The 23,718-nt window shown below is 39.4% G+C and overlaps 1 protein-coding gene across 1 annotated transcript in view; it reads left to right on the plus strand.

The window, feature by feature from the left end:
* AR (androgen receptor) overlaps positions 1-23,718 on the plus strand; it is a 187,496-nt gene that overhangs the window by 142,306 nt on the left and 21,472 nt on the right. The window contains exon 3 of the mRNA XM_049644662.1: positions 9,655-9,771. Coding sequence (XP_049500619.1) covers positions 9,655-9,771 — 117 coding nt within the window. The remainder of the gene's footprint in view (positions 1-9,654; positions 9,772-23,718) is intronic.

Raw genomic sequence — 23,718 nt, forward strand, 5'->3', positions numbered from 1 at the left:
CATCCCAGGAATGAATCCCACTTGATCATGGTGAATAATTCTTTTTATATGCTGTTGAATTCGATTTGCTAGTATCTTATTAAGAATTTTTGCATCCATATTCATCAGGGATATTGGCCTGTAGTTCTCTTTTTTTACTGGGTCTCTGTCTGGTTTAGGAATCAAAGTAATACTGGCTTCATAGAATGAGTCTGGAAGTTTTCCTTCCCTTTCTATTTCTTGGAATAGCTTGAGAAGGATAGGTATTATCTCTGCTTTAAATGTCTGGTAGAACTCCCCTGGGAAGCCATCTGGTCCTGGACTCTTATTTGTTGGGAGATTTTTGATAACCGATTCAATTTCTTCGCTGGTTATGGGTCTGTTCAAGCTTTCTATTTCCTCCTGATTGAGTTTTGGAAGCGTGTGGGTGTTTAGAAATTTGTCCATTTCTTCCAGGTTGTCCAATTTGCTGGCATATAATTTTTCATAGTATTCCCTGATAATTGTTTGTATCTCTGAGGGATTGGTTGTAATCATTCCATTTTCATTCATGATTTTATCTATTTGGGTCATCTCCCTTTTCTTTTTGAGAAGCCTGGCTAGAGGTTTGTCAATTTTGTTTATTTTTTCAAAAAACCAACTCTTGGTTTCGTTGATCTGCTCTACAGTTTTTTTAGATTCTATATTGTTTATTTCTGCTCTGATCTTTATTATTTCTCTTCTTCTGCTGGGTTTAGGCTGCCTTTGCTGTTCTGCTTCTATTTCCTTTAGGTGTGCTGTTAGATTTTGTATTTGGGATTTTTCTTGTTTCTTGAGATAGGCCTGGATTGCAATGTATTTTCCTCTCAGGACTGCCTTCGCTGCATCCCAAAGCGTTTGGATTGTTGTATTTTCATTTTCGTTTGTTTCCATGTATATTTTAATTTCTTCTCTAATTGCCTGGTTGACCCACTCATTCGTTAGTAGGGTGTTCTTTAACCTCCATGCTTTTGGAGGTTTTCCAGACTTTTTCCTGTGGTTGATTTCAAGCTTCATAGCATTGTGGTCTGAAAGTATGCATGGTATAATTTCAATTCTTGTAAACTTATGAAGGGCTGTTTTGTGACCCAGTATATGATCTATCTTGGAGAATGTTCCATGTGCACTCGAGAAGAAAGTATATTCTGTTGCTTTGGGATGCAGAGTTCTAAATATATCTGTCAAGTCCATCTGATCCAATGTATCATTCAGGGCCCTTGTTTCTTTATTGACTGTGTGTCTAGATGATCTATCCATTTCTGTAAGTGGGGTGTTAAAGTCCCCTGCAATGACCACATTCTTATCAATAAGGTTGCTTATGTTTATGAGTAATTGTTTTATATATCTGGGGGCTCGGGTATTTGGCGCATAGACATTTATAATAGTTAGCTCTTCCTGGTGGATAGACCCTGTGATTATTATATAATGCCCTTCTTCATCTCTTGTTACAGCCTTTAATTTAAAGTCTAGTTTGTCTGATATAAGTATGGCTACTCCAGCTTTCTTTTGGCTTCCAGGAGCATGATAAATAGTTCTCCATCCCCTCACTCTCAATCTAAAGGTGTCCTCAGATCTAAAATGAGTCTCTTGTAGACAGCAAATAGATGGGTCTTGTTTTTTTATCCATTCTGATACCCTATGTCTTTTAGTTGGCGCATTTAATCCATTTACATTCAGTGTTATTATAGAAAGATATGGGTTTAGAGTCATTGTGATGTCTGTATGTTTTATGCTTGTAGTGATGTCTCTGGTACTTTGTCTCACAGGATCCCCCTTAGGATCTCTTGTAGGGCTGGTTTCGTGGTGACAAATTCCTTCAGTTTTTGTTTGTTTGGGAAGACCTTTATCTCTCCTTCTATTCTAAATGACAGACTTGCTGGATAAAGGATTCTCGGCTGCATATTTTTTCTGTTTAGCACACTGTAGATATCGTGCCAAGCCTTTCTGGCCTGCCAAGTTTCAAAGGAGAGATCAGTCACGAGTCTTATAGGTCTCCCTTTATAAGTGAGGGCACGTTTATCCCTTGCTGCTTTCAGAATTTTCTCTTTATCCTTGTATTTTGCCAGTTTCACTATGATATGTCGTGCAGAAGATCGATTCAAGTTACGTCTGAAGGGAGTTCTCTGTGCCTCTTGGATTTCAATGCCTTTTTCCTTCCCCAGTTCAGGGAAGTTCTCAGCTATAATTTGTTCAAGTACCCCTTCAGCACCTTTCCCTCTCTCTTCCTCCTCTGGGATACCAATTATGCGTATATTATTTTTTTTTAGTGTATCACTTAGTTCTCTAATTTTCCCCTCATACTCCTGGATTTTTTTATCTCTCTTTCTTTCAGCTTCCTCTTTCTCCATAACTTTATCTTCTAGTTCACCTATTCTCTCCTCTGCCTCTTCAAGCCGAGCCATCGTGGATTCCATTTTGTTTTGCATTTCGTTTAAAGCGTTTTTCAACTCCTCGTGACTGTTCCTTAGTCCCTCGATCTTTATGGCAAGAGATTCTCTGCTGTCCTGTATACTGTTTTCAAGCCCAGCGATTAATTTTATGACTATTATTCTAAATTCACTTTCTGTTATATTATTTAAATCCTTTTTGATCAGTTCATTAGCTGTTGTTATTTCCTGGAGATTCTTCTGAGGGGAATTCTTCCGTTTGGTCATTTTGGAGAGTCCCTTGCGTGGTGAGGACCTGCAGTGCACTTCCCCTGTGCTGTGGTGTATAACTGGAGTTAGTGGGCGGGGCCGCAGTCCGACCCGATGTCTGCCCCCAGCCCACTGCTGGGGCCACAGTCAGACTGGTGTGTGCCTTCTCTTCGCCTCTCCTAGGGGCGGGATTCACTGTGGGGTGGCGTGTCCCGTCTGGGCTACTTGCACACTGCCAGGCTTGTGTTGCTGGGGATCTGGCGTATTAGCTGGGGTGGGTAGGCAAGGTGCACGGGGGGTGGAGGGGCAGGCTTAGCTCACTTCTCCTTAGGTGATCCACTCCAGGAGGAGCCCTGTGGCAGCGGGAGGGAGTCAGATCCGCTGCCGGAGGTTTGGCTCCGCAGAAGCACAGAGTTGGGTGTTTGCGCGGAGCGAGCAAGTTCCCTGGCAGGAACTGGTTCCCTTTGGGATTTTGGCTGGGGGATGGGCGGGGGAGATGGCGCTGGCACCTTTGTTCCCCGCCAAGCTGAGCTCTGCCGTCCGGGGGCTCAGCAGCTCTCCCTCCCTTTGTCCTCCAGCCTTCCCGCTTTCCGAGCAGAGCTGTTAACTTATGACCTCCTAGACGCTAAGTCGCGCTTGCTGTCGGAACACAGTCTGTCCGGCCCCTCCGCTTTTGCCAGCCAGACTCGGGGGCTCTGCTTGGCCGGCGAGCCGCCCCTCCGCCCCGGCTCCCTCCCGCCAGTCCGTGGAGCGCGCACCGCCTCGCCGCCCTTCCTACCCTCTTCCGTGGGCCTCTAGTCTGCGCTTGACTCCGGAGACTCCCTTCTGCTAATCCTCTGGCGGTTTTCTGGGTTCTTTAGGCAGGTGTAGGTGGAATCTAAGTGATCGGCAGGACGCGTTGTGAGCCCCGTGTCCTCCTACGCCGCCATCTTCCGGAACTCTATTGTCATTCTTTAAAAAGCCCTTTCTACCTTAAAAAAAAATATCACCTATACTTCCTAACAATACTTTAATGATTTCCTTTTATTTTTGTTTTTGTTTTTTTTTCATTGACATCTTTGATCATTATGGAGTTTACTTTGGTTTCAACTAGTAATTTAACTTTATTCTCTTTTTCAAGTGTTTAGCCAGTTATGACACCAGTTAGTGAATAAATCATCCTTTCTCCACAGATTTAGAATTACATAGTACATATATGGAGTCTGTTTTTGGCTTTTCTGATCTCTTCAACTGATCAATCCATACTGGAGTCACTATCAAACTGCTCTAATTATTGTGGCATTATAATACTTTAAATGTCTGATAGGAAAAGTCTTATTACTCTTTTTTTTTCAAAAATATCTTGGAAATATCATAAATTTTACTACTTCAGGTGAGCTTTGATATTATTTTGTCAAGATTTTGTTTGGATTGTTTTAAATTTATAGATTTCACTGGGGGAAGGGGACCAATCAATAACTTTACAATATTGCATTATCTCACCCAGGAATACTGTACATCTTTCCACTTAATTCAGGTCTTTTACATACCTCAATATTTTTTTTTTGTTTTGTTCATCTAGGTCCTTTATTCACACTCTAGTTATAAAGGATAAGTAGTCCTGAGGTGCCTGGGTGGCTCAGTCGGTTAAGTGTCTAACTTTGGCTCAGGTCATGATCTCATGGTTCATGGGTTTGAGCCTTGCATCGGGCTCTGTGCTGACAGCTCAGAGCCTGGAGACTGCTACAGATTCTGTCTCCCTATCTCTGCCTCTCCCCTGCTCATTCTCTCTCTCTCTCTCTCTCTCTCTCTCTCTCTCTCCTGTCAAAAATAAATAAAACAGTAAAAAATAAATAAATAAAGGATAAGTAGTCCTGTGTTCTTAAGTCTTTTCTGTAGCTTCATAATAAACATGACAATTCAATCCTCTCATTTGCATGATACCTCAGGTGATGGATAACCCCCCCTGCTTTAACTGATATGATTTAAGTAGGATTTTTCAGAATGAACAAATTGAAAGAGGCCTAATCAAACATTGACCTCAACTCACACTGCATGGCAACACCTATGAGGATGACAAAAAACAATAGAAATGGGAATTCTATGGAGACAATATCTGAAGGCGGTCTCATGACTTCTGTTCTTGCTGGAGTTTTGGATCATACTTAAGCTTTATGATGGAACAAAAGGACCATGAAGAAACATGTAGAACATCATCAGCCAGTCAAGGGTTTCAGAGCCAGATGGCAAGCAGAGACCTCATGCTATCCCATTATGTGACCATTCATAGTAGTCAAGTGTTTGCAGCTGTTCTAATAGGAGATTTATCAAGTACTTAAATATGCAACTGGTTTGCAATTCCAGAGTGTGAACTTAACCTCCTTCAACATGAGAGAGGATTTTTTGTATTTTGCCAAAAATTTCACAATGGCATTTTTTTGTGAGACTCATTATTAGTTGTTGATATACCCTTGGTGTTCGGAGAGCTAGGTGTAATATTTGTAGAATCTGAGGAGGAGGAGATGGATAGGAATTTGTGTTGTCTGTGTTTATTATTCAGTCATCTAGGCTACTGCATGGTAATAGAGGACTTTCTAGGACCACCTTGGAGCATACCCAGATCACACTTACACTTCTGTCAACTGAATACCAAGAAGGCATTCATAGGGCCATATACTTACTAAACAATGAACAAGGATACCTAAAACCCAGGTGCTCTGTCTTGAGGCTACACCCACCCACACTACATCTCCATTGGATGCAGTTGCCAGATTTTTCTCTGGCTCTACCACCAATTTCCTGTGGCTTGGGGCATGAGATTTCAATACTTTGTGTCCGTTTTCATAACTGAAGAGTCAGGCATCACATAGGGACATTTTGTTATAAGGCTTCCAATATTCTTTACAGCCCAAAGATGAGTTCGTTCCAATTAGACCCAATGGGTCAGAACTACAAGGAGATAAATCATGAGTGTCCTGGAAGGAAAAGTCTTATAACAGAGTCCAGAAATGGAATGGGCTTCAATTCAGGAAACATTGGGGCAATCTTTACGGGGATATTACAGAGGGAATTCAAGCCTTGTACAGAGGAGTGGGTGTGTTGTGACCAAATACTATTTAAAATTGTCTCCAATCTGTAAGATTCATAGCCTCATGGTCTGTGATTTAGAGCAAACTAACTGTGATGCCAAGCAGGTCAGTTTCATCTTAGTGAGCATCATTTTATTCATCTATAGAATGATGTATACAATAATCCCTATTATACTCCTTTGTACAAGATTGTTACTAACTTTTGTAAGCTAATCGAATGGTAGACATTTTTAATCTTATGTTACTATATTTTATATTATGCTTTAATTTATTGTCACTTTATGTTATTATATGTTTTATATTTATTATATATAAATAAATATGTATAATACACATGTTATTGCATACTGTATTTTAATTCACTGTTATTATTAAGAACCCTGAAAAATTCAGCCATATTGGAAAAGTAAGATAAATAGGAAAGAAGTAATAGCAACCCAGTGATTATACATTGGTTCTGCTATCATTTGAGGAAGTTGGTAATTCAGGCAGGAGAAGTAGATTGGAAACAACTTTGAGAGGTTTTTCCATCCCATTTTTGTTCCTAATCCAAACTGTACAGATGAGTTACAGTTCCATTTTTAGGAGAATCCTTCCATATCCATATTTGGGAACCTTCACCACTTGTGTTACCATTAAGTATCATTTAAAACTTTAGAGTCACTATTCTGCTTCAAAGAAACACATATTTCATATGTATGCATTTATATGATTTAATATGTTGTATACTTTATATGTTCACACACACATATACACAAAGATTACACCTTATTGTGGGTTTACACACACACATTCATTCACACATGCATGAGTACACACATATGTGTAAGAATGTTGTTTATACATATGTTGCATATGGCTTGCAATAGCAGTGCCTAATACTGTGTTAATTGCCTTGATTTTTTGAAGGGCTGTAGAAAACAAAGAGAAAAGATCAAATGACTGTAGATATAAAAGGTAATGTTACAGCAAGTTACTATCCTAAAAGGAGGGAGTTGAGGGTGAAGAGGTAATTATTTTGGTTAATTTCTTGCTTATTGTTAATACTTGTAACGTTTATATAAAAGACTCTACAAATATGTTATGGATAAAATCCAGATATCTTTTAAGACTCCTTGAGCTGGATATGGAATTCTTGAATTACTGTATTATTGTACACCTGAAACTAATGTAACACTGTATGTGAACTATACTTGAATTAAAATAAAATAAAGTAATAAAATAAAATAAAATAAAATAAAATAAAATAAAAAAGACTCCTTGAGCTGGAAGAGATTTTAGTGATTTTCCAGTTCAACTTATCACATTATGAATGGAGCTGAGAGGCTAAAGGACTTGTGCAAGGTCATATAGTTAGTTAGTAATAAAACTGAACAAGGATTCAAATCTCATGACTTCCAGCCTAGTGCTTTCTCTGTTATCTGGGACTTAAACATTTTTGTTCAGCAGAGATTTTCCTCTGTAACCTCAAAAGTGAGTACAGTGTCTGGCTCATAATAAATGCTCAATATATGTTAAATTAATACACAATTGCATTGGTTGTACTGGGCTTTGCACTTATTCCCAGGTAAATTATAAAGGATATCTGTGTTTTAGGCCAGGAGACATTCTGGGACAAAATATGAACCATAGCTAGGGAGATGATCTGAGTTTCAAATTGAAAAAAAAAATTCATACTTTTTCCACTGTAATCTTCCTCATTCACAGGATGGTTTACTTTTAGCAGCAGAATCTAGAACTCCTCTGGGAGCCCTAATCCTTTGGCTCTGTAACCATTCCTTTGCAAACTTGGGTTCAGGAGCTAGTAGTTTCCTGTGGAAGAAGAGATTCCTCAAAGAAGTATTCATAACTTGACCCTATTTTTACTAATTAATGTGACAAACTAGTACCGGGATTGCAGCTGCACCAAAAACTGGGGATGTCCCCATTCTAGAACATCCATGGCACTGGAAGTGAACCCACTGGAATTGGATACAGGGCCTCCCCTCTAGGAGTTGATACTCAATGACTGAATGGCACTCACAGCAACATCCTTTCTGTGCACAAATAAGAATCTGCAGTTTGCAGCAGAAAAAAGCTGTTAGTAAATTATGTGTTCTGTTAATACAAATGGTAGAAAGAGTACTTGTTTAGAGGCCTTAGTTTTCTCATCTGTTAAGTAAAAGTAATGATAGTACCTATGTCAAAGAACTGCTGAGATTATTCATTTAAATGGGATATGTAGGGTCACCTGGGTAGCTCAGTGGGTTAAGCGCCCAACTTCGGCTCAGGTCATGATCTTGCAGTTTGTGGGTTCAAGGCCTGCATTGGGCTCTGTGCTGACAGCTCAGAGCCTGGAGTCTGCTTTGGATTCTATGTCTCTCTCTCTCTCTCTCTCTCTCTCTCTCTCTCTCTCTCCTGTTCACACTCTGCCTTTCTCTCTCTCAAAAATAAAACATTTAAAAAATAAATGACATATGCAAACTTGCCAGCATAGGCTTGGTTCATAGCAGGTGCCTATTAAGTAGTAATATTCTTCCTTCATAGGTCTCCAGTTGAGTATTCTTCAGGCAAGTCACATTCCCAGAACTCATCCTTGGAATGAAAGGGTTATACTGGAGTAGTTTTTAATAGTGCCTTCGAGCCCAACATTTGGAGTCCTTTAACAAGGGGAAGGGAATGAGAGAGTAACAGGGTGGAGAGGAAGGAAGGAAGGAAGGAAGGAAGGAAGGAAGGAAGGAACAGGCAGATTTTGCTGACCTGGCTACTAGTGAGTCTCCTACATAAAATAACCTACTATAATACAGTGTTTTCTGTGCCTGATATATACATTTTATGCTGAAAAGGAAGGGAAAAGCCAAGGTATAGCTAAATTTATGTGTTTTTCTTCCGCTATCAAATAGCAATTGCTCTTCAATTTTTCTTCTTTTTCCCTACCACAAATATGCCTCCTCTGCTAAAAGAAGCCTCCCTAACATCACAGTCTCTCACATAAACTAAAGCACAGCAGTAAATGAGAAGGACTTGCATAAAGAAGTCTTGCATGTTTCAGAGCAGCAGGATATGTATGTCTGTCTGTTTATGCTGGCTACTCTGTATACCTGTGGATCACCATTTGTGTATTCATTCAGTCAGTATTTATTTGAGGGCCTACTGTATGCCAGGCCTATGTTAGGAGCAAGGAGGCAAAATGTTGAGTAAAATATGTATTTTTTAATGGACCTCCATGTCTTTATCTGAGTGGCTGTGATCCTGAAGATCTCTGAGTCTGAACACATGTATATGTTTCTGTGTATCTGTGACAGCTCCAGGTGTACATGACAGCAATCCTCCCCCCCCCCACTGGCTTCAGAAGACTTCCCTTCGCCTGGTGTGATTCACTTCACAGGCAGTGAGCTTTATCTCTGTTTGGTTTTTGTAACCTGCAGGATTGGGGATATGATAGCTAGCAATTTAAAAACAAGTAGAAATATCATGGAGTTCTTTCTCATAGAAGTTTTACCTGTTTTTTTTAATTATGAAAAATAAGCATTCTGTTAGCTTGAGTATGATCCTTTGCATGAATACAGGGGTCAGGAGGAAGAAACATTGCCTAAGCCCAAGTCTCTGCTGTGCCATGCTAAAGGAGTGGTAATTTCTGCCATTGATCATTTTCCCATGGGTGTTCGTGGCTTTCAGTAAAGGAATAATGTCTTATTTTAAAAAAATGTTACGTAGTTCTTATCATGAAGGGAAGTATCAACAGGACCTCAATTGTTCATATTGATTAAAAACTCCTATGAAAACCAAACAATATAGCATATAATTAAACTAGCCTGTGTAATTCTGTGTGATCAAATTCTTTAGGGCCATTCTCTGTCCACCTCTCTTATCTGGCAGGGTTATCTTTATGTCTTTTCTGCCTAGAAATACCAAAGGAGAGAGACTCTGGAAATGCATTAATAGGGTGTCTACTCTTCTGTTTGTTCTCCTAGGGAAACAGAAGTACCTGTGTGCCAGCAGAAATGATTGCACCATCGATAAATTCCGAAGGAAAAATTGTCCATCTTGTCGCCTACGGAAATGCTATGAGGCAGGAATGACTCTGGGAGGTATGATACTTTTCTCTCTTTGTCTTTCTCCCTTTCCTTCCCTCATTCTCTTGTTCTCGCTTTGAACCAGATTTTCCTCTTTGGTGCTTCCTAGGTGGCCAGCCATACTCTAGATACAGGCTGACCCCTTCATATCCAATGTGGCTATCAGCCAGCTAGTGCCTTTCTTTATCCTTAATGATGTCACACCCCACTCTAGGGCTTAGCATAGGAGCAGAAGATGTGAAGCAGGGATCAAGACCCATCAGGGAACGAGTGAGTGTGGAGTCAGAAGACACAGTGATACTGGCCTTGTGTTATTGAATGATGGCTAGGATGAGAGAACTATGGAATTGAGAATAGTCACAGGTGCAGGATGACCCAGGCACAGGCTGGCCCTGAACAACCAGGAATATCCTCAACTAACTACTCCTATATTGTAGGGCTGGCCATCTGGAATGAGAAGCTGCTTCTCTTTGGAGCCTATGACTAGACTGCCAAGCAGAGCCAGTTTTCTATCCCATATGTCCAAGGGTTGAGCAGGGCTTTTAATCATTTCCTTTTCTTTGCAAATCTATTGATAATTTCCAAAATAATTTTTTCAATAGCACTGTAGCTTTACAGAAGGAAGATGCAGCTTTTTCAAGGGCAGCCCTTCATCATAAGGCTCTCTGTCCCCTAGTCTGTGTCTACTGTGAGCACTGTCACCATTCCAGAAAGTCTTGGCTTACACTTATATTTCCCCCTCCAAATTCATCATTTCTTTATGTATATACCCGCACAGTGACATGGTACTCTCTGTTGCCTGCTGCTTCCAAAATGAAGCACCTTTCATGAGAAAAGCAAGCTCATTAGTCTACTTTGATTTGGAAATGGGACTTGAAGAAAAGCAAGCTCATTTCTGAATGCCTGCAACTGTAGCCTCCTACCTGATTACTCATTATCAGCTTGGAAAATCCAAGATCCTAGAATCCTGCCATTTCCCCTCCCCCTCTCAAAGCTAATTTAGTGCACTTGTCCATCTCTGGCTTTCTGTGAGGTGCTCAATACTTCTATCCATGTACGTTTTTATATAAACCAACTTGTTCTCTATGTGTGGGTCTTCATATTGATAGCTGTATCCTCCCCTCCTTTACAGGCCAATAATAGTCTTTACACAGACAAAAGTCCTACAAATAACTCAGGTTCCATTTGAAATAGTTGTAACAGAACCATCTCAAATAGTGGCTAGTGCTCCCAGACATGGCAAGCAGATGCTCTGTGAGTAATTTTCCAGGCAGCCACATCAAATGAGACTCAAATATCTGAGAAAGACCAACCTTGTTCTTGTTTGCTTATTATACTCCAGAGAAATCCTACAATTGTGTCTATGGTGGGGAAGAAGAGGCAGGACTGGGGTGGAGAAATGCAGAAGGAAAGCCAGGAAAGATGACAAAGGGACTGATAAGGGGAATTTTTCTTCATATGAATGTTACAACCCCTAATGCAATCATCTCTCAGTATTTAGCCCTCTGCGCATTGTGTGTAAGAGATAGGGACTCCCAGGTAGAGAACCTCTTGTTTTTCAATCTGATAATATGAATTGCAAGTCTGCTTTGATGCAGGTGAAGTTAATGGTAACAAAAGTTCTCATAAAATTTGGGTCCAAATCTTAAAATTAGTTTCATGTTTCAGCCAACATCCTCCATTATAAAGTAGTCTGTGACATGATTATAGTGAACCCTTTTTGAAAAGGAGTCTGTGCATCTGATAAACTCCTATATTTAAAGTGTACAATTTGATAAGTTTGACATATCTGTACACCTTCCAGTCAAGATAATGAACATATCTATCACCCTCCAAAATGGTTTTATGCCTCTTTTTAACTCGTTTCTCTCTCTTCCTTCCCTGCTTCCCAACCCCACCTCTAGACAACTGATCTGATTTCTGTCACTGGAGTTCTGTTTGGTTTTTTTCTACAATTTTATATAAATACAAACACACAGTATGACTTCTGCTGTCTAGTTTATTTAATCAGCATAACTATTTTGAGGTAAATTCACATTGTTGTATATATCAATAATTTATTCCTTGATACTGCTGAGTAGTATATCCATAGTATGGATATACTGTAAATTATTCGTTCACATATTGATGGATATGTTACTTGTTTCCATTGTTTTTTCTCCCCATTACAAATAAAAATGCTATGGACATACACGTACAAAAAAAAAAAAAAAGAAAAGGAGTCTTTGTATACCAGATAGTTTCACTTCTTCATATATCAGTCAGGCATAAATCTGTAAATTTCATGGAGAGAGTGGTACAGTAAGTTTTCAAATTGATTTATTGGATAGTGTGCTCAAATTTGTATGGGCTTGGTCAGCACAATGAAAAGAAGATGAGAGGTACTGTGAATGACTTTCATTTCAGTTCAATTTCTATGATATTTAGAAGCACCATACTAAGCAACAGAGTGCAGGCTGGCAAACTTGAAGAAATGTCTACAAGATACAAGGATTCTTGATATTGTGTAAATGGTCTTACCTTTGGAGTCAGGCAGACCTAAATTAAAGGCCCAGCTCCATTATTTACAGTGCTTCCTTTAGGCCTCAGTTTCTTCATCTGTAATTTAGAGATACCACTCACAGAGTCATGATGACTGTGAACATCTTTGGTAAATGACAACATGCTAGACAAATGTGAGGGCTTACTATGACAGTGAGGTCACTAGTAATTTAGATGGTAAGCTGTTTAAAGCAATTACCAGTTGGCTTTTACCCTGAATTACTTGTCATGCCCTATAATATGTAACAATTACAACAGGCAGAACATCACCAGAAATAACTTCTTACCATCTCAAACTAAAAGTACCATCAAAATCCTGTTTGGAAGCCAATCCTAGTAAATAAGGAATCATATATTCAAATACCATGCCAGTAACATCCCAAGTGTTCACCCACTTAAACACCATTGTTTGAAAAACAAACCTTTCCATTTTGCTAAAGTTATTTCCATGTTCCCTGATTCTCTGCTGCAAACCCTTCTCAAGTTTATGGTTAACTTGCAAATTCAGTGTACAGTACATCTTTACTCAAAACAATGGAAAAACTGTAGAAAGCATAAATGCAGAGTGGCTCTTTAAATACTTTAGCAATAGACTTCCCTTCTCATAAGATTTGGCTTTGGCATAGACATTCTTATCACATTGAAGGAAAATTCATATAACTTTGTTTTATTCTTCCCATCAGTAAACTCAAAATGGTAGCCAGAAATGGGAACTAGGAGTATGGCCTTGGGCAGTCCCTTCTCCCCTCTGAGACTCAATTTTCCTATCATAAAATTGAGATAATGAGATTTACCAAAGACCTGTATGGCACTACCATTTTGTGATTCTATGTCTAAAGTCATAGAGAAAGCTTATTAGCCTTTTTGTGGATTATGTATCCATTGCCCTTAGAAGTATAGATAGTTTAAACTTGAGTATTTTGACTTGAATAGTAATTTTAGCTACCTCAGATTACACCTAAGTAAGGTATATTATGTGTCCAAAAATATACTGGATATACAGATTATTGAAGGAGTGGAGGGCAGAAGGGTTATCCTTGTATCTTAGAGAAGCTGGCACACTACAGCTGATGCTTGCTTGGTCTTGAGGCCTCAAGATCACTAACTGACTTTCTCTGTAGTGTTCATCTACTGTTTGGTGATGGGATCTCCATAACTCAGAGATACTTAAAGCACATAGTTTTTTCCTTTTTGCTTCTAGGCCTATCTACAAGTTCACTGCTCCTTTTTTTTTTAGCAGCTTTTGGTATTTCTTGGTGTTTCCAAGGGTGGTTGGATTCTCAGGGTGGATCTCTTAAAGACTGCCTTCAGGCTATTAACTAACTGCCCATTAACAACTAGAATAGGCCTTTCTTTGAACCTGGTTCATTTATTGCTGCTTTTGGAAAAGTGCACTTTGCTAACTGCTTCAAGAATCTAAACCTCTTGCCTACTTTTAGCCTAAGAAAATATTTATAAATATAACTTTCCAGAAAAGGACCTTCTCTCTGATGAATTAGCTGTGGGTTTTTCACAGCCCATAATTAGAGTAAGTGCACAGCCATCTCTCACTTTTGTCTATACTTCCCAAGGATATACTTAGAGTTTCCAAGGTGTAATGAGAAAGAAAGAATTGCCCTGACTTGCCATCTTATCTCCTAACCCTCCCCTCCTTCTCACTGAAACCTCCTATTCCTCCCCAAACATTTTTCTTTTTGCATTTTGCAACTCTTGAGTCCTCAGTTTTTAATAAATGACATTGGCACCTGCTTACTCCCTCTTTTCCTGGACCATGGAAGATGGTGGGCCTTTCAGGAATATCATGTAGCAGCCAAACCCAGAAGAGGAAAATAAACCTGGAACATGTGAGAATCTAAAGTGTTCAACATTTTCTTCAGAGGTTACTTTAGCATATTTGAGAAGTCTCTTTCCTACTAGAAGACTGAACTTTACATCTGAGACTCAAAACTGTTAGCATTTCTGCAGGTTTTAAACAACCTCCAGGATTCTCTAGTTGAAAAAATGGCTCAGGGAGCCCATGGCTATGATCTGATGTCATCATGTACACTATGAACATCTTTGTGGTTTCCAGTGTTGAAGACAGTCTTGATGACAGCTCTTTTGTCATTCTCTATGCTCAAGAGCAGCCCTGAATTGCTGCTTCTGGATCACATGTTCTGGATGCAAGAGAGTGATTCCAGTGATGAAACACTATTCATGGCATGGGTCTTTGGAAGACAAGTTTCACAGCATTTATTCATCCATCTATTTATCTGTTCATCCTTCCAAATAGCCAACTAGCTAGTCCTTTCATCTTTCCATCAATTCATTCATCTATTTATCCATTTGGAAACTATTTTTTAAGATTATTTATTTATTGTTGAGAGAGAGAGAAACAGTGAGAGTGACCATGTACATGAGCATGCATGAGTGGGGGAGAGGGACAGAGAGAGGGAGAGAGAGAGAATTCCAAGCAGGTTCCTCACAGTGCAGGGCCAGACATGGGGCTTGAGCTCACGAACCGAGAGATCATTACCTGAGCCAAAATCAAGAGTCAGATGCTTAACCGACTGTGCCACCCAGGTGCCCCCATTTGGCAAATACTTATTGAGTGCCCACTCTATGCCAGACACTATGGTAGATATTTTGAGGAGCAAATCTCTGACCTCAAAAATTTAAATAAAGGGAGACAAATGGTGATAATACATCCTAAAGGATAAGAAGAAATTACTAGGAAGAAGTTGGATGAGACAGAAGGGAAGGGGAATTCAAGGCAAAGCACACAGTTTGAATAAAGGCACAGAGACATAAGAAAAGCACATTGAGAGTTTGAGGAATAGTAAGTAGTTTAAAATGGCCAGATCTGGGGAAATGGGGATGGTAAACTAAAACCACATCGAAAATGGGCTCCATTATTATGCTAAAAGATTTGAAGTTTAGGAAGCTGAAGATCTATGACATGGGATAGACCTACTCATGTATCATTTTGTGTGTCTGTATGGGTTTTTTTTCCTTCCAAGATTTTATTTAATTGAAGTTAGTTAACATAGTGTAGTATTGGTTTCAGGAGTAGAATTTAGTGATTCATCACTTACATATAACACCCAGTGCTCATCCCAACACGTGCCCTCCTTAATGCCCATCACCCATTTAACCCCTCCCCCACCCACCTCCCCTCCAGCAACCCTCAGTTTGTTTTCTATAGTTAGGATTCTCTTATGATTTGCCTCCTTCTCTGTTTGTTTGTTTGTTTGTTTGTTTTTTAACGTTTATTTATTTTTGAGACCGAGAGAGACAGAGCATGAACAGGGGAGGGGCAGAGAGAGAGGGAGACACAGAATCTGAAACAGGCTCCAGGCTCTGAGCTGTCAGCACAGAGCCCGATGCGGGGCTCGAACTCACGAACCGTGAGATCATGACCTGAGCCGAAGTCAGACGCTTAACCGACCAAGCCACCCAGGCGCCCCCCTCCTTCTCTGTTTTTAACTTATTTCATTTTTCCTTCCCTTCCCCTATGTTCATCTGCTTTGTTTCTTAAATTCCACATATGAGTGAAATCATATGGCATTTGTCTTTCTCTGACTGACTTTGTATGTTTGCTTTTTAAAGACAATTAGTGGATTGGAAGTGTGGTATATAGGTCATGACTTAAACTTTATAGAAATACACAGTAGACCAGGTAGAGAAAGAAAAAAAAAAGTCTAGCAGCAAATTTTGCTAAACAGCTAGGATTGCAGCCTTGGTTCCTGGGTTAGTTGCCTCCATTTGGTTTGATACCTGCAAGTACTGACCATGTACATAAGTCCTTCCCTTATACAAACTTCTTGCCTTGGTCTAGGCAAGTGTTTCCTGGCATGGGTTCAATGACATGGTCCATGAAAAATGATTTTTAAGGTCAAATAATTTATACAAACCTACATATTATGGTCCTGCTCAGGAAAATTTATAGTATATTTTAGCATAACACAGACCTTGGCAAGTACTGCAATAAAGTAACCTGAGGAGCTTGGTAATTCAGGATTCCTAGTTTAATTCAACCACAGAAACACTTTTTTTTTTCTCATATAACACCTGTTAATATCCTACAAAACCACTGTTTAATGGAATACACTTTGGAAAACTTGGGTATAGATAAATAATTTATCCTATAGGCAGACAACACCCTTAGCCCAAGTCTCCTATTTTGTAGATATGTATGCCATTGTTCACCAGGAGAATCAATCAAGAATGGCTTCATGACCAAGAGTAGACCATCCTCACCACATCTCAAGAGTATTACCAGAGGCCACTAAAACCACTAAAGTAAACCATGTTGGGTCTGCAATATTCTTTTCATGCATAAAACATTATTATACATAAAGCATACATACATAAAGCATACATTGTTATACATTATTATACATATACATACATACAGCATTATTGTCGAATTCATCTAATGGCCACAAGTACAGCTTCCTGATTCAAGAAACATGCTAGACCAGTTATTTCTGAGAAATATAATTACTTCCAACATCATATAGAATAATCAAGTAAATATTTTGGATATCCAAATATTCTTCCCTAAAAAGGTTACTAATCCTTTTGTGCACTTTTTAACCAGTCTTTCAACATCTATCCAGAACCTCATTGAGGTGCTACCATATAACCTTTTTGCTAAAGTAAGAAGCCTATAAATCACAGATTTGTAGAATTTGGGTCCCACTTCCCACCCAGTGATTGAATGCCCTCTACCTCTTTTTCATCAGGCAACAGAGTATCATAAAAAATCAATAATTTGTAACTCAGTTACTGGGATTTTCTCCCTTCTCCTTTGACTCTAATTAAAGCCCTAAAAATCTTCAGCTTGGAGATGCAAGTGGTAAGTCTCAATGCTACTCCTACACACGATTCTCAGATACCTGAGTGCTCCTACAGATCTGCATAACTGAGGAGCAGAATTGCCCCATGAACTTTGATATCAGTGTGCACATGTGACTCAGCACTTACAACCTCTTTTTCTTTCTTTTATGTTTTTGGATTTAAGAAGTCCTGTGGTATAGTGGAAATAGTGTAATGCACTCAGTACAGACAGGCCTCATTTCTAGTCCTGGCTCTTCCACCTACTATCTTAATGACCTTTGAGAAATCATTAGATATCTGAGCCTAAGTTCCCCAGCTGTAGTATGGGAATAATACAATCTTCCTTATATAAATGTTGTAAGTTTATAAAGAAACATTGTAGGCACACAACATATATCACTGTACCTTCCACCCCTATTTTGGATAATAATTGGCCTGTGTGCTCCCAGTCACCACTGGGGCCTACTCTTTACTATTACAATGTAGCCTTTGGTACTGGTTCCTTGGTTCTCTGGTCTCTGTATTACCTTTGAATCAACTCTTGAAATCTGTTCTCCATGGTCTAGATTGCCATCCTCTGGTTGATTACATAAATACTTGGTGACACATTGGAGGAAAAATGTTATACTTCTCTCTAATTATAGCTCTCAAGCAAACTTGTATGTGGAGAAACCAGAAACTGTATCTCATAATTCCTTCCAACTGAATTATCTGGGACATCACATACATGTTGTAGTCTGTCTTGGTAAATAATTTTTTTCTAGTCATCAAAATTGATGATTACCCATATCTGGTACTTCAATGAGTATCTTACTTGTAAATTTTCTATTTAAAATCCTTGAGTTTTTAAAGTGTAATAGGAGCAGAAAGATTTTATTGTTGTTTACTTTTGCTGTAAGTGCTCTAAAATCCATCAGTTGCTCTTGAGAGAGTAAAATGATGTCATAATTATTTTCTGAAGGCCGTAGGCAGAAAGCTAAGAGTACACAGCTCACAATAGGTCGTATATACAAAGGCAAGTATTTTCTAAATAAAACAATTCAGAAAAAAAATATTTGAAATAAAATAACTGCTTGTTTGAAAACATTTTACTTTTGATTTAAAAAGATAGCCAACTGCTCAGTTGGTTGAGCATCTGACTTCGGCTCAGATCATGATCTCACAGTTTGTGACTTTGAGCCCTGCGTTGGGCTCTCTGGGGACAGCACAGAGCCTGCTTCAGATCCTCTGTCACCCTCTCTCTCTCTCTGCCCTTCCCCAGCTCATGCTTTTTCTCCCTCTCTCTTTTCCTCTCTCAAAAATAAACATGAAAAAATTTTAAAAGATAGCCACCTGTTTTCACAAATTGTATAATGTGGTCCATAAGATCACAAAAGCGTTTAAGATATTTTCTTATTGAACCAAACTTATACATAGACAATTTACTTGAACAAGATGCTTTTTTAGAGAATTTTGCACATCCTTTGGGATCATGTTTATATGATGTAGAACTAAGGGAAAAAAGTACACAGCCACTCCGAAATCAGTAGAGCCTTCAGATTGTCTATTATTGATAATATTACCATGACAACAGGTATCTAGGAAGTAAACCAGAAACAGCATCACTACCCTGGATCACACGTTTTCTAGAATCAAGTTCCGTTTTCCTCAGTCTAGTTAATCCTGACCACCCTTTTTAGATCTATTAAGAAATGTGTTTCTTTCCCCTGCTTAAAACCCCATTGGACCAATGGTTCTGTGGCAGAAGTAAAAATTGACATTTCAGCCTTCTAGCAGTCAGCAATATAAAAAACGTAAGCACAAATCCTGAGGAAATCACCTGCAGAAAATTTGGACGGGCATTTGGAGCTAAGAAGAAAATCTGGATCTTGACCAAGATAAAAGGTCACCCCAGGCTTGCAAGGGGTGGTGTGTCATGCTGGCCACGATGAAACTAAAAGAGACTGAAGACTCTCCCCAGGGTGCAAAATGAGGCATGAAAGCTTTGATTAGTGAGCTGTTAGGCACAGAGACAATAATTTCGAAGCATTCCCATCTCCAGGCTGAATAATAATGCTTTTAATATTATGGGATTGTTTGGCTGCTGCAAGAAATTCAGAAGACCAAATAGGGAGTCTTTGTTGGGCTCTGAGTAGCTGTAATGAGGCTGTTAAATTCTACCTCCCTTCTCTTCCTTCATATCCTCCACCCTCACCAACTAATTCTTGCCCGCTGTGTACAAAGAGGCACACACAAACATATATATATATATATATATACACACACACACACACACACACACATATATATATATATATATATGCACTTTAGTATATTTGTCAATAAAGCATCAAAGAGAGGGGGTAAAACAACTTTAAGTAGGAATTTTCCATTTTTTCCATCTTGCCTATCTTACAGGTAGGTAAGAAAAGAAAAAAAAAACCCAGTCTAAAATTGCAGCCACCCCCTCTCTAAAAATTTTGCATGCTGCCTCTTACATCAGAGGACCTCACTCAGGCATCTGATTATGGGGACTGCTAGATGCAAGCCCATCCTTTAAGTTGCTACATTCAACGGTGTCTCTATTTCATATTAGAAAAATTTCCGGTTGGCAATTGCAAGCGTCTCAAAACAACCAGACACCGAAGAAAGGCTGACCAACTTCATTCAGAATGAGGGCTCTAGAAGGTTCTAATGGATACCTTGGAAGTACCTGGAATCTGAATCTTAGGGCCTCTTACCCTTGCTCCTCAACACAGACTCCACCATTGGGGCTAGGGGCTACTCTCTTGGTTAATGACTCCCTTCAATGGAACTTATCATTTCCCTACTTCACAGGGATGTTGTGAGGACTAGCTCTAGAAGTAATATCAGTTATCTTTCATGTAGTAGTATCATGATTGTTGATTTATATAATATGACTTGGCATTAGCATAGTGCTTTTTAGTTATTTTGGCTTATATGTGATGGCACTCAGGTGGATGGATGCAGTGAAGCTCTGGCTTGGTTGCTCACTTTCCACAGTGTGCTGCCAGGAAGAAGCTTTGCTGATGGGACTCAAGGTGCTTCCTAGCTGAGGCTCCTATGGCCATTTTTACTTGGTCATTATTCAGCTCATGAGTTTCCCCTTACTTCCATTCTGCTGGACCACTGCCAAGGACTTAGATTTTAACCTCAGTCTCTATCACTGAGATGAAGGCAGAAGCTGATCCATATAAGTTCAGTAAACAAGGACCAGATTTCTGCTTCTCCTGAAGGAGCAGCTCTAAGAAGCCAGCTGGCCCCTCTCTCCAAACAGACCAGGAGACTAGAGTCAGTTATTTTCTCCTTATTCCCAAAGTCAAGGCGATTCTGTTTTCAGAAGCACATACTCTTAATCCTTTCATAAAGAGGGAGGAAGGCAAAATCTAAAAACCAGTGTCTACTTCTCTTATTTCCTATTGAAGTTATGATGAAGGAGGAAAGTGGATCAGACTGTACCTTTTACTTCTAGCCTTAGTACCCCATAATCCCCCACTACTCATTCACATCATTCACTTGCCTCTCCATCAGGTGTGAGGTCTTATTCTTTTCTCAAGCCAGCCTCCAACTTTGCATTATTCTAAGTGGAGAGACACTTAGAGTTTGTAATATCTTGATATTATCTGTCTCTGCCCTAAAGACTCCATATTGAAACCAGTTTCCTTCTTGTGGATGTGGAGTCTGTGAGACCAAGGGCAGACAAATATGAGAGTCAGAACTCTTTCTGCCTTGCCTGGGGCCTGCATTTCCCACTCTCATCCTTCTCCAGTCTCTCCACCTTCTCTCTCTCTCTCTCTCTCTCTCTTTCAATCTCTTCTCTCTCTCTCTCTCTCCCCCCCCCCACCTTGCTCCCTCCCCTGAGTCAGCAACATTCTGGAAAAATGCCAAGGAAAGACTTCAGGAGGGAGGGGAGTTTGCCACTCCTTGAACAGAATTTGAATCTCTAAGCCAACAAGAGGTTCCCTAATGTGGATTGAAAGGCTAATGTAGTTTATTTTTAACTGCTTTCTGTTTGTTTGAACGTTGCATATTTTTGCTAGCAAATTTCCTTAATAAAGCCATTAATACAGCAATGGTATTTTCTTATTTACAACAGACTGACAGAATTAATGCTGTTAACTTTTAGCCTTTTTTTACTTTTCTCTCTCTCTTTTTTTTCTCTCCTTTGCTTTCCAGGTCATGCTGACCTGTTCAGCTTGGGCTGTTTCACATTTGTTTTTAATGTCAGTTTAAATGTAATTGTAAAAGCATGTATGCTCTAAATTCATGTAGTTACTTTTTCCAGTGGAAAAGCCTGGTATGTGAAAGCATTTCCAGGCTTTGCAATTTCACATGAGCAGATTTTTGATAATGACTTTGTGCCCCTCACCCAGGATAGCATCTGGACAGTGACCCCCTTTATTCTGGCTCACTAGTCAGAGAGAGACTTGGGAATAGTTTCTGCCAGATCCTGTGCTTTGGCAAGGATATGCAGCATTGCATATCATTCTATTATTAATTACGTTTACTCCTCCATGAACTAAAAACCACTAGACTAAATAATCCAACATAAACCTTGAAAGATAAAATTTGATATTCTTTTTGCAAGCTATTTCTCTGACTCAAAATTGGGTCTTGGAGGAGAATGGAGGCATGGGGGATAGGACCAAGGAGGCTTCTTGCCTTAGAAAATTTGGTATGCAATTATTAGTGTACACTTATAGTTGGATGCACCCCTTACTAATCTTTCATTCCATGCCTGCCAAGGACTGGCTCTGTTCCCTGTCTCTTGTCCCTGTCCTACTTATTCCCCAATCACCACTCATCTCCCAACTGCCTCTTCTCCCTATTCACATGCTATTCAGCCTAATAAAATGGAAAGGGTACCACCCTAGAAGTCAGTGTACCTGAGTCTTTTGTGATCTGCTACTATCTAGCTGTGTGACCTGGGGCAAAACTTGGCCTTCATTCTTCTCATATTTTAAACAGGGATAGGTTTGGATGGGAGAGGAAGGGATAGACAAGATCTGGGGCCTTCAAACATTTTCTTGGCAATGAAACCTTTTCTTCAAACAAAATCTGACTAAGAGTCCCAAATGTAGTTACAAACTAAAGCACTGCTATTCTGGTTTGAAAGAAGGAACCATGTGTTCAGACCCACTTTGCCTCTTCTCAGAGTCAAGGGATATGTTCAAGGTCATACATCCCACTAGACTCTGAATACCACCACAATAATAATTAAAAAAAAAACCCTTTATTGTAAATAACATTTTGGAACTTTGATATCATCATTGCATTGTGCCTCCTTAAGGTTAGTGCATTTTTTTCATCATGTTTCAGTCTTGAAGAGTCCTTCTGGTGGTGTAGAATCATCCCTCTACTCACAGGCACCACCACAGTGTCTGTATATTCTTAATTAAAAACCTTATTAATTAGGTATTAATACTCCACCTTACAGATGAGGAAATTGAAGTACAGAAAGGCTAGGTCTTTTCCAAAGTCACACAGCTAGTAAGCAGTACAGCCAGGCTTACAATGGATAGTATGGCTCCAAATTCTTTGCTCATAACTATTGCTTTTTATACATATATGAGAAAACTAAGTACAAAAGAAGGAAAAAGATGTCCCCAAGGTCATACAGTGAGATCCTCTGACTACAGTCCCAGTAGATGAAAAGATGGCTGGCATGATTTAAGTCAGAGGCCACAAACTGGCTTTCCTCAGGCCAATATTCACTTACAAAATTGTGTTTGCCAAGCACAGTCTTTGTTTAGAAAATTAACATAGATTGCCCCTAGGCAGGGCATCAATTACTTTTCACTGTCCCCAGCCCTGTTTATGTTCACTAGACTATTTTCCTCATTTACATATCTGCCTGACTAGTGAAGATATTTGAGATCATGACCCCTGTATTTAAGCACTGTAATACACAAGCACCTGCACGCACACATACTCAAATACATTCATATAAGTATAGCCTAGTCTGGTTTCACAAATAATTTGCAGCCCTGCACCAAACATATCTTTATGTTTACTTAGCACTTAGAATTACACGTAAGATCTGAATTCAGTGTTATAGCAAGTTATATGCAGAAAAAACTCAGTTACTTTTTTTCATCTAATAAATGTGTCATACTCTTCCCTTCTCTGCTGTATTTGGTTACCTTAATCCTTCTGTTCCTTCTTCCCCATGCCCGAGTTAGGTCACCTGCAAGCCATTCACTCCCTACTCTTTAGAAATGAATGGAGAGTAAAGGAGGGCTCACTCATTATGTGCCAAACAGTCTCTCTCATTTGGTTCTCATAAGTGTCCTAAGAATGAGGAAACTGAATCTCAGAAAATCTGAGAGAGCAAAGAGTTCAAAGTTATTAAGCTAGTAATTTACAGAGCTGGGATTTGAACTCAAAATTGTCTGACTCTGAAGCCTCTTATCTTGCCATATACCACACTCCTATAAGGAAAGTGTATTAGCTTTCTATTGCTTCATAAAAAAATCATCACAAATTTAACAACTTCAGTTCACAGTTCTGTAAGCCAGAAGTCTGACACCGGTTTCTCAGCTCACTGTTTCACAAATATGAAATCAAAGTATTGTCCAGCCTGCACTGTATTCTGGGGCT

The sequence above is a fragment of the Panthera uncia genome, chromosome X, assembly GCF_023721935.1.
Source record: "Panthera uncia isolate 11264 chromosome X, Puncia_PCG_1.0, whole genome shotgun sequence".
Lineage (NCBI taxonomy): Eukaryota > Metazoa > Chordata > Mammalia > Carnivora > Felidae > Panthera > Panthera uncia.